Below are 12,036 nucleotides of genomic sequence, written 5' to 3' on the forward strand. Positions count from 1 at the left end.
CCTTGTTGCTTATACAATAACCTTGTATCTCATTAAAACTAGGTAAACAACTAGTAGTTGTTTAAATAAATAAAGGTTGCTTATAATAAACAACACGAAGTTGTTTAAGCAACTCATTATTGCTTATACATGAACTCAATTGGAAATTAAATGATTGATCACAAATGAAAATTAACTAATATAAAAACCTTGTTTCTTGTAAAAACTAGTCATTTGATGAGTGATTAAATCCAACTTATTAATTTTATCATCAATTAATTGACTATACTAATAGTTTAAACAAAAATTTACTGATCCAGTGATAATGGAATCAATGTTGTTTGATTATATGAATATTAGAACATCAACTTATTGACTTGATAACAATTAAATATCAAACGAGTCGTTCAATGAGTTATTAAACCCAACTTATTAATAATATCATAATTGATCGCAAAATTGATTGACTCAATTAAAAGATCAAAAACTTTTAACAAAACCCAAAAAATTGCTTACAATAAACAACAAAAAGTTATTTCGACAACTCCTAGTTGCTTACAACAAAACCCCAATTCTTGTGAAAACTTAGCAAACAATCGATTGTTGCTTAAGCAAATAGTAGTTATTTATGTTAAACAACACGAAGTTGTTTATGAAACTGTTGGTTGTTTACATTAGAACTTATCGAACGGGTCATTGGATGTTCAATTGTTATCAAGTGAATACGTTGATGTTCAAATATTCATATAATCAAACAACATTGATTCCATTATCACTAGATTAGTAAGTTATTGTTAAACTATTGGTAGAGTCAATCAATTTTGCGATCAATTGTGATATTATTAATAAGTTGGGTTTAATCACTCATTGGACGACTCGTTTGATATTTAATTGTTATCAAGTGAATACGTTGACGTTCAAATATTCATATAATCAAACAACATTGATTCCATTATCACTAGATCAATAAGTTATTGTTAAACTATTAGTAGAGTCAATCAATCTTGCGGTCAATTGTGATATTATTAATAAGTTGAGTTTAACCACTCATTGGACGACTCGTTTGACATTTAATTGTTATCAAGTGAATACGTTGATGTTCAAATATTCATATAATCAAACAACATTCATTCCATTATCACTAGATCAGTAAATTTTGTTAAACTATTAGTAGAGTCAATCAATTTTGCGATCAATTATGATATTATTAATAAGTTGGGTTTAATAACTCATTGAACGACTCGTTTGATATTTAATTGTTATCAAGTCAATAAGTTGATGTTCTAATATTCATATAATCAAACAACATTGATTCCATTATCATTGGATCAGTAAATTTTTGTTTAAACTATTAGGATAGTCAATTAATTGATGATAAAATTAATAAGTTGGATTTAATCACTCATCAAATGACTAGTTTTTACAAGAAACAAGGTTTTTATATTAGTTAATTTTCATTTGTGATCAATCAATTAATTTCCAATTGAGTTCATGTATAAGCAATAATGAGTTGCTTAAACAACTTCGTGTTGTTTATTATAAGCAACATTTATTTATTTAAACAACTACTAGTTGTTTACCTAGTTTTAATGAGATACAAGGTTATTGTATAAGCAACAAGGAGTTGTTTAAGCAACCAATAGTTGCTTGCGTATTTTTTAAGAGAAAAACGTACAGTTTTTTTTTTTTTGGTGGTAAAAAGTGCTTTTATTTTTGAGTTTTTGTGTAAATTAAAAAAATTTAGAGGTTTTTGTGTAAATTAAAAAAACTTAGGGGTTTTTGTGTAAATTAAAAAACTTAGGGGAATAGAGTCCCTTTTACCTAATTTTTAGAACTTGAGTCCTAAATTCTTAAATAAGTAACTCAAAAGTCTCTTTTAATAAAATGCCCCAGACTAATACTATCAACTTCTCCCAAACCGAAATGACCAAAATTGTGAAAAAGAATATTTTAGGAACTATTTTGAACCTACCCCAAACATGAAGGACCATTTTTTTCATTTTCTCAAAACAAGGTGAAAATTCTGGTCTGGCACCTCGGTTATGACTTATGAGTTATGACCCTGGAATTAAAATTAAAGAATTAAAGACTCAAAGCTTCTGCAACTTTTTCAAGTGTTTCATCAGCTCCTTTAACTCTCTTTTGCCTACACATCCTTTGAGAAAATGGTAATTTTTTTTTTCTTTCCTTTGAACTCAGTGAAAAATTACAATTTTTTGGTTTTCTGTTTCCATTCAGTTTCAAGAATTTGGTGTTTTCAGTTTTATTTTCATTTCTCTTGTAGCATACTAATTTTTGATCTTTTTGTTTTAAACCGGGTCATTTAAAAAATGGGTAGATCCGTTTCATATTGCTTCAAAACAGGCAAGGTAAGACTCGTTTGGCTAAGTATTACATACCTCTCGAGGAATCCGAGAAACACAAAGTTGAATACGAGGTATTATAAGTTCTATTTTGCTAATTTGGTGAAGTAAATTTGCTAATTTTAGATTATGGGTTTTGATTATATTATCAATTTGGCCTTTGTAGGTTCATCGGTTGGTGGTGAATAGAGATCCCAAATTCACCAACTTTGTTGAGGTAATAAATCTTGAATTTTAGATATTTCTTAGGCCTCAGTTGGATAAAGCTACCATTTTTTCTGTTTTAAACCCTGAGTTTAACTTGATCAGCTTCAAATACAAAAGGTTAAAGGTGATTATATGTTTTTATTTTGTTTTCGTTTCGATCTATTAAACACCATAATAAGCAATTTTGATGCAGTTGTGCTAAGCCAAAGGGGAAACTTTGGTGCTAGTCTTTAATCTTCTAAAAGTGTTACTAATGTTGAACTATCTTATCGTGTGAGTGAAAAAATGTTTTCTTGGTGGAAGATTATTTTGCTTTCCCTGTCCTTAAGTCCGTGCGTTATCATACTGACACTTCACATTTTTGGTGAAGTAATATTAAGAGGGTTTATCATATTTATCTTTGTATTATTGTTTCATTTAACATTGCTTCTTAAATACTTGTTCTGCTGGCATCCATGGAAGAACTTAGTAAAATGTTCAAAGGATACTGGGGTGGGGTTTTGTCCCGGGGGGGTGGGGGGGGTACAAGAACATTGTATTTTATGAAATTCTTTTTGAGGCAAATTTCTCTATACCTACGTGTTCTTTCCTAGTTCAGTCTCTTGGCTTTAGAAACTTTGAGGTTGGCAGTGAGTGGGAGAGTGGAGGGGAGAGAGGGAAGGATCAAGAAAGAAGAGCCTTTCCGCTTTTGCTTGTAAGAGGATTTATTGAGAATCGTTTTTGGTAACAAACTGTGAAATATTATCATTACTAACAAAATAATTGCAAACTAAGGGGCATCTAGAGGTTCCCTACCACCTTCTAAGAAGGGTGTACTGATCCAATTAGACCTCAGAAAAAAACAGCAGTTACCAGTAACTAAATACAAAGTTGTTGTATCCAATATTGACATCTCCTTGCTCTTTTAGAGCCTCTTAACTACTTCTATCCTCTCCTTGATCTCTTTCTGTATCTGTGTGATGACAAAACTTGTATCTACATTTAACTGTTTGAATACATTCCTGTTTCTAGCCTCCCAAGTGTGGTAGATCATGGCACCCCACATTGCTGCAACTGTCTCCTGCCAAGGGTGTATTGAGAATTGCTTTACTGAGTATTTTTTATGCGATAAATTTGGCTTCAATATTGGTGTTATATTCCTAGATCTGATTTCGTACAGAATCAGAATGCATTGCCTTTTTGAACTTTATTGAGTAATCATCAGAGGATTCATGAAAGCGTAACCAACTTTTTGAAAAACCCTCAGTGACAAAAAGTATAATGCAAGAAATAGGAAAGCAGGTGTTTTTCCCTTAAATAACTAAATAAGTGATTAATGATTGGAACTGTAAGGGGGAGGTAACACAAAGGAAGGGAGAGAAAACAGTTTGAAGTTTGAACTTGTGTATATTCTATTGTGTAAAATAAGATTAAAAGAGCAACTGAATGTGTGAATAAAGAAAGGGAAATCATTACTTTTTGTGCTGAAACCTCAACAGAATTGATGAAAGAAGTGAATCCACAGAACTTTTTTTGAATGATGGAGCTGCTCAACTTTAGTAATAGGTTGCATGAGATTCACATGTCTGGCTGATCACTATGTCGTAACCCAGCATATTCATTATTTGGAAAACTTATCAGCGAAAAAGTTAAAAGACATATGAAAATGTTTTCCAAGATTTAATTTTCTGTCTCTACTTTTCAGTTTTTGTGAAGATATGTTCTTTGATAAGTCATTATAACTAGCACATGCTTTTGATCTTTTGTCTTTGCAGTTCCGAACCCACAAGGTAATATACAGAAGATACGCAGGATTATTTTTCTCTCTTTGTGTTGATATCACGGATAACGAGTTGGCTTATTTGGAGTCCATCCACTTGTTTGTGGAGATTTTGGATCACTTTTTCAGCAATGTCTGTGAGCTGGATTTGGTTTTCAATTTCCACAAGGTTAGACATTTCTCATCAAACGTTGCTACTTACAGTAGCAGCAAAGTTTATAACGTCTTTCTTTTCCTGTTACCCCTGTTGTGGCACAATGGTCTTTTCATTGGTTGTAAATCAATGAATATTCTCGTTGAATCTTCTAAGATGCTTGTTAAATGCTAGTGTATTTTCTTTTTAAATTTTTGTGCCGGCTCTTAAAGTTATAGCTTGTGGTATTTTACTATTAGAAGTTGAGCTTTCCTCTCTGAAAATCATAGATCTTCTGATTTTCGCAAAAATTTAGCCTTAGGGGGAGTAGAATAAGTGAGGATTTAGGTTCTCTGGGCGGGTGGTAGATCATTCTTTCAACAAAGAATCAAATGGCCAGGAAAAAGTCGTAAGCTTGTCATGCCTCATCATGTGCACTAACTGAAAATACCAGTTTGCTAAAAGTGTGAGAAATATGCTTTTCATTAGATGGCCACTGTTCTAACTCATTGTGTCATGTATGATCAATTTCTTCCCTTTACAGGTATATCTGATATTAGATGAGTTTATCCTTGCTGGGGAGCTCCAGGAAACAAGCAAGAGGGTAAGAAAAGTTCATCTTCGATACACGTGCACTTACACACATGTATATTAGGTGTTGTTTGTGTCTCACCCGTGAGAAGACGGATGTTTTGGTTTCACATGCATATTCCTTTGCTCTCATTTCTCCCACCTCGCCCAGAGACAAAAAAAAGAAGTTAATGCATGTTTGATTCTGGCTCGATTCTATTATTCTGTATGAGTTTGCACTAAACAACCCTTTTTCTTTCTGTGCCAGGCAATTATTGAGAGAATGGGAGAATTGGAAAAGCAGGAGTGAAGATTTTCGTGCTTGCTCGAGATAGACACCTTCCTTTGCCTTCATAGTTTGCACTTCTCTTCTGGCTGGCTGTATTTACTGCATTGGAAATTCTGTATCCTGTTGATACCTTATGTTGCTGTGCCTCATTTATTTATATACATGATTTGTTCGTTCATACATTTAAAGGTAGTTTGCTTTTGCAAAAGAACTTCTCAAGCGATTTCATTGTTCTCCATGTACCAATTTTTTACTAAGAAACATTATATTGGTTAATCAGCCCTTGCCCGTTGCTGAATCATGCTACTGTGTACTAAAGTTATCCAAGTCTAAATGTAAACATATTGATCTTTAAATGTCAAATTCAGAGTCTAAATCGTTGATGGTAGGAAAAAGGGTTAAAAATACATCTACAATGTAGATCTGGTATATTGGATGATGTTGCAGTTTGAGACCGTATATACCCTTGCATTAACAAATCATCTTACATTTGTCTTGAGTCTTGACTTTAACTAGGCTCCAACTGAAGTAATAAGGAGCATAGTTTTCTTTTTGAACAAAGCTCCAACTGAAGTAAGGAGGAGCATAGTCAAAAGTAATTTTTCTTTTTCAAGTATTTTGACATGTCAAATTCACTCAATCCGCGTTGGAGCTCTGTTCAATATGTAGGCCATTACGAAACGACTTGCAATGGTCAAATGTACCATAGTTACAAAAAATGATAAAATTAGGATATTTTCATGTAATAGAAGGTAAATTAGGACTCTTTCTTCTTCTTACACAAATAACAAGCGGAAACCAACAACCAATTCCGAACTCTATAATTAATTGAAAGTGAAACATTATAAGTAAGCCTTTAACATATGATATTATACTAGGCCAAAGCATCTAGTAAGGGACCCGAAATTTACTATATCCTCCCTTCTTTTGTTCCTCCTCTTGCTATATTCATTAACAGAATGGACACCTACTCATGCATAAGCAAAGAAAAGAATAAATCAATTATTATTTGCAGGAGGTCCTATCTGATCAACGACGATCATTGCAAAGAAGCTGCAAAGGAGGCACATTATTGGGGTAAAGTCCGTTTCCCTCCAAGCCAGAAGGGAAACTGTAATATTGTCCTCTGATTCTTGAATTTGCACGTGACGTAGAAATTGACATAAGCTCCTGTTCGTTCAACAAGGCTGGAGCATACTTGGAAGAAAGTGCTTCCATGGAGGAAGAAGAAGCTGCAAATTGAGCTTGAGAAGGTCCCAAAATAGGCATTTGTCGGTGTGCATTTTGCCAGTCTTGCATTTGTGAGGCAGAGAGTCCGAACTTGTACTGAGCAGTGAAATGAGCGTTTCGTAGTTCATTCTGCTGTGAAGATTGTCTTGGTAAGACCATAGTAGCTTCAAGTGAAGGATGAGTTGATGCACCTCCAAGATATGGAGGTAGCAGAATCTGCAACTAGCCATAAAAGAGAATCGCTTTAATCTTCTAAGAAATGTATTAATAAGTAGTCTTGCCACATAAACGAACTTATTCCTGATTCATTCTATAAAGGTACTGACCAGTAAAATACAATTCATGACAAAATCTTAATGATACAAAAAGATAGCCAAAATATTCTATTTACTTGTGGCTTGTAAAAAGGTTAATTAGAAGTCACCTGCTGAGCTGTTGCCGTTGCAGGATGGCAACGGAAAGATGCAGAAGAATAACCATTCTGAGGCGGCAAGAAATGCATGGCTGGATGTTTATTAGCACCATTATTGCCTTTCATCACATAACTTCCAGCTGACAATGACAGGAAATCTGCGTTCTGCCATAGAAAGGTGGATTATTATCGTGTATCAATGAAGAGTATCACACATTACTGAATATACTAACCTGCTTTACTAAGGAATTGAACCCGGACGTTGTAGAAGCCTGTTGCTGATCTTGGAGGAGTCTTTTGTGCAAAAGGATTGCATTTCTAACTTCAGTTGGATTCTTCTCAGCAGTAGAAACAATCCCATGCATATCATTCACCTTTCCAGTTAAGCTGTGCTGAATTATGTGAGTTCCTTGCTTCAATCCATCGGGAGATGAAGACTGAGAAGGATGCGATGAGATTGTGTCGGCTCTCACCGCAGTCTGCAAGACTTTAGTTAACCGACTTATATAAACATGAGCAGCACACCTCTTAAATGACTTCCTCAATTCAATTAGGACTTGAGAATCCTGCAGAATCAAATCAAATGAGTGATCCTCATAATTGTTCAAAACAGCACAAAGTACAGACGAGTAACTGAACAACACCTTCATGGTTGGGAGACGCGCTTCTGTGTTTTGAGCTTGAGGATCAGAACCAGTGCTTCCAAACCAAGCAGGAAGTTTGGCAATCGGAAACCTGCCATTACTCGGCGCATAAGAGACCAAACAATATTTGTCGGCAAGAAAAGAGTGCTATAAGAAATGGGAAATTACTGCTGTGAAGAACCAAGTATGTCGGAACAAGACGACCCTACTGCAGACAAGCCCGGCCACAACAATGAACCTGATAACCAAAATGGCATTTCTGTTAGTGTAGATATTAATACACGTAATTTGGATGGCTATTACAACTAGGGTGGCAAAATTAGCCCATAAAAAACATGACCCACCCAACTTTGGGCTGGTCAATGAACCCGCCTATTTATTAAGCTCAGCATTCAGTCCAATCCATTTCAGCCCATCAAGGTTTAGGCTGATATGCAACTCAAATTGACCCATGAGAAATCTTGTCAAAATATTTTCAAAAAGACATTTTTTTAATTGATATGTTATATATAGCCATGAGAATTGGGTTGGGTTATGACCCGCATTTTCGCCCATTTATAGCCCAAGTAACTTTTGCGGGGGTCAATAACCCGCCCATTTGGAACCCCCCCCCCCCCCCCAAAAATCCAGCCCAACCCGCCCATTTGACACCCCTAAATTTACAACCATTCATCAGAAAATTGGCAACTTGCAGGCTATACCATTATTCCTCTTCTCCTTGTGCGTGTTTTGTTGGTTAGCTTGATATCCAGAAGCAACAACCTGAATTACATAACTGTAAGAGCAGCATTCATGTCACGCATTAACCGAAGATGTATATATGTCCAAATGAAACTTACCGGTCGCAGTGAAATTTCGGGATGCTCTGTTTTGATGGATGTTTCACACCGGGAAGCATCCCCAAATGATTTTGATTTGGTAGCTTCTCCAGCAGAAACAGCTAAATCTGGAAACTGCTCTTCCGTTACAACTACACCATTCATGAATTGTACTTAAGTTTGGAAAATGACCAACTATAGAAGATACTGACATAGAAACAAACAAAGAACTAACAAGCAGACCTCCACTTGCAATCACAGAAGTCTCTGGTTCTGGTAAGTCCAAAGATTTCACTTCTGGCAGTTGACTATTTATTTTGCTTTCGCTCAAGGTTTCAGTGTCTGGGATCATACCAGCTAAAGCATACAAAGTTTCAGCCACTTCTTCTTCATCTTTGGTGATTGGGCCTTCAAGCTCCTTTATACACCGACTCGAGCCACAATGAGTCTGCATTTAAATCTCATTATCATTCAATTGTTCGATGGAGGAACCATAGAGGCAAAAATTTACAAGTCTCTAACCAAATTAAGCTTGGATTTGTTGACATATTTCCTTAATGTTTCAGCTCCATCTGACATGTGATTCACCTTTTTGGAAATTGGCAAAGGCGGAGAGATGGACTGGCGAGTTCTCTTCTTGATCGCTACAAAGGGAAAGGAATTCTCTTAACAAAAGAGCAAAAAAAATAGAGGAAGAGAAAAAATTATTCGAATCCGTGTAAAACAACTTATGATCAATTGGAAGTCCAAAGTTTAACTCAACCAAGAAACATTTCACGTTAAAAAAAGAGTAAAATCAGAAACTTTTTAGTGATTCAGAAAGTTATAAAAAGGAAGAAGAAGAAACATACGGAATCTAAAGAAAGAAAAAGTAAAAAGGAATTAACTTATAATTTACAAAAGAAAGCCACAAGTGACCCACACTGGGCTCCAATTAACACAAAACTAATCCAATAAGATAACAAACATAAGCAAGTCAGATATTTCCAAATTCAATTCACCAAAACACAAACCTGAACGAAGTTTCCGAGGAACAGAAGCATGATCGACTCCATTACACTCATCAAAAAACTGCAAAATTAAAATGGATTATCAATAAACAGACCAATTATTATATACAATTATAGATTGATATATACTAATTGAGCTAAAAATGTCAAACCTTTTTAGGAAACTTAAACCGCTTTCGAACAGAAACATTGGGATTCATCTCATCAATGTTGTTCATACTTCACCAGCACCACTCAATATCAACCCCCTTACTTCGATTTCTTCGCAATTATGACATTTTCTCCATTCCAATCTAAACCTTCAAACCAAAACCCACTAATATTATTATAGAATTTCGACAAAACAGAACTTACAAGAAAATGAAAAAACTAAATTTGCCCCCTATTCTTCAATTTCTTTGCAATTATGACATTTTCTCCATTACAATCAAAACCCAGTAATATCATCAGAGAATTTAGAGAAAACATAACTTACAAGAAACTCAAAACAAAAACAAGGATAAATAACTATAACAGATAAATGAAAAAAAAAAAAAAAAAAAAAGGATTACAAGACGACACGCGTTACTCAACCTCGCAAACACCAAAATTAATCCACACATATACGGATGAATAAGAATAAGAATATTTTCCAGAAACAGACAATAAAAACATTAATGAGGTTTTGTTATTTAGCAACCGTTAAATTTAATACGAAGAAGACGAAACAATGAGTTAAAAAAGATCATATTCATCAAATTCACTTTCACAATTCCACCCAAATAAAAAATCATCTCCCGTCTTTTTTCTTGTCCATTTCTGGAAAAATAAATATCTTCAGCAACATTAAATTGAAACAAAAAGCTTTCAAGACCCAGAATTTTTACAACAACATACCAAAACCCAATGTAATCCCACAAGCGGGGTCTATTTTAGACCCTCGGCTCAAAAGAAAAATGTAACGGAAGCACGAAAGACCCAATTTTTTTCTAATCTTCAAACAATTTACACAGAAGAAAAAAAAACCTCTAAATTTCAGAACTTTAGAAAAAATCTAAAAGAACCCGAAACAGCAATATTAGAGGTTTTTTTTTTTTTTGCCTTTTACAGTACTGACATTAATAGAAGAAAACAAAAAAAAGGAAGAAGGAGATGAAGGAAAAAAAGAGAACTGTACTAAAAAGATTTCCCAGAAGAAAAAGCGAAAATGGTCCTTTTATGTACAAACGAATCAGGTTCTTCTTCACGTAATAAAGCCACACTCTCACTGTATCTCTGTCCCACTCGTACTCATTAAAAAGAGAAAGAGAGAAAGACAACACACACGCAAAGTACTCACATCAAAGAAAAAAAAATAGATTAAAAAACCTACTTAATAAACAATGAAGAAATTACAGTACCATCTCCATTCATCAACAAAAAAAAATCTCAGATTTATTTGGATCAAATGTACATTTTCTTCACACTTAATAACCAAAACTCAAAATGCAGAAAACAAAAAATCACCCACTTCAACACTCTATCCATCGTGAAAAAAGGAATAGAGAATTATGAAAAAAAATTAATCCAGCTTATAATTTGTTGCAACTACTCATAACTGAACAGGAAGAACCCAAAAAAAAAAAAAAAAAAGTAAAAGTAGAATCCTACTCTTTTAGATCAACAAAACAAAACCCAAAATCCAGAAACAAAAATTACTCACTTCAAAGAAGAGAGAATCGTGGAAAAATATAATCCAGCTTAAAATCTGTTGAAACTACTCATTAACTGAAAAGGATAAATTTTAATTACCAAAATAGTAACTGACTTAAGAGAGCTGAGAATATTTCTGCTTAACAAACGGAAAAAAAAAAAACCGAAGCTTTCGGCTTTTTAATTACCCGATTCTCTCAAGATTTCACTAAAACGATCACTCACATACGCGCACTGTTTCTCTTTCTTTTGCGTTTTAAAAGGAATAATACTAATAATTATTACGTCGTTGCATTATCTACGGACCATAGCAACGGGATTTTCTCCACCGTTGGATCAAAAGGAAAGGAGTTCCACGTGTCATCTACGTGGCAAAAATATTTCTTACATAAGTTGCCAGCGTGTATATGTTGCCGGAGGAAAATATATGATAGTAGGTTCAAAATAGTCCTTTAACTATGCACTTAACAGTTTTAGTCCTTTAAGTTTGTTACAAGTTAACAAAAACGGTCCCTTAACTATGAGAGTAGGTTCAAAATAGTCCCTTAACTATGCATTTAACGGTTTTGGTCCTTTAAGTTTGCCATAAGTTGACAGTTTTAGTCTCGACAAAATATTCACCGAACTCTATTTGTTAGATTTAACGAGAACTATGAAAAAAAGGGAAAAATTAGTGAGAACTCTAGATCGGTCAAATAACTAGGGACAAAACCGACGGACGTTAGTCGGTTATAGGAAAAAACTGAGGAAAAACCTACAGATTTGATAATGTCAAAAAATAGTGTCTCAGAGCACAAAGACCGACGGATTCTGTCGATTAACATCGAGGGAGTCCATTCGCTAAGTAAAATACACTAGATTCGTTTTTACTGAAAATTAGAGAAAACTAAATACTTCCAGCGTAGTGATTCTTTTTTTTTTAAATAGTTTCCGCGCATTTTTCCTCAAAAA

General features: G+C 34.3%; 2 protein-coding genes across 7 annotated transcripts; one reads left to right on the plus strand and one right to left on the minus strand.

Moving 5' to 3' along the window:
- Window positions 1-1,987: 1,987 nt before the first annotated feature.
- Window positions 1,988-5,576, plus strand: LOC132628117 (AP-2 complex subunit sigma). Its single transcript, XM_060343845.1, has 6 exons — window positions 1,988-2,147; window positions 2,318-2,416; window positions 2,509-2,559; window positions 4,304-4,477; window positions 4,986-5,045; window positions 5,280-5,576. Exons 1-6 carry the CDS (start codon window positions 2,145-2,147, stop codon window positions 5,319-5,321), a joined length of 429 nt encoding a protein of 142 aa, XP_060199828.1. The 5' UTR covers window positions 1,988-2,144; the 3' UTR covers window positions 5,322-5,576.
- Window positions 5,577-6,046: 470 nt separating this feature from the next.
- On the minus strand, window positions 6,047-11,360 carry LOC132628115 (uncharacterized). Of its 6 annotated transcripts, none has more exons than XM_060343841.1 (12): window positions 11,274-11,360; window positions 9,567-9,713; window positions 9,418-9,475; window positions 8,927-9,048; window positions 8,648-8,852; window positions 8,426-8,556; window positions 8,288-8,348; window positions 7,755-7,824; window positions 7,587-7,677; window positions 7,176-7,508; window positions 6,955-7,107; window positions 6,047-6,752 (listed from the first exon to the last, which is right to left on the minus strand). In XM_060343841.1, the coding sequence occupies exons 2-12, from the start codon at window positions 9,630-9,632 to the stop codon at window positions 6,330-6,332; spliced, it is 1,713 nt and encodes a 570-aa protein (XP_060199824.1). In that variant the 5' UTR covers window positions 9,633-9,713; window positions 11,274-11,360; the 3' UTR covers window positions 6,047-6,329. The 6 variants fall into 6 exon arrangements, with proteins under 6 accessions (XP_060199824.1, XP_060199827.1, XP_060199822.1 ...); XM_060343844.1 differs by having other exon boundaries at window positions 6,047-6,746; window positions 11,185-11,332; XM_060343839.1 differs by having other exon boundaries at window positions 11,185-11,332.
- Window positions 11,361-12,036: the final 676 nt, after the last annotated feature.

This window comes from Lycium barbarum, chromosome 2 (assembly GCF_019175385.1).
Source record: "Lycium barbarum isolate Lr01 chromosome 2, ASM1917538v2, whole genome shotgun sequence".
Classification (NCBI taxonomy): domain Eukaryota; kingdom Viridiplantae; phylum Streptophyta; class Magnoliopsida; order Solanales; family Solanaceae; genus Lycium; species Lycium barbarum.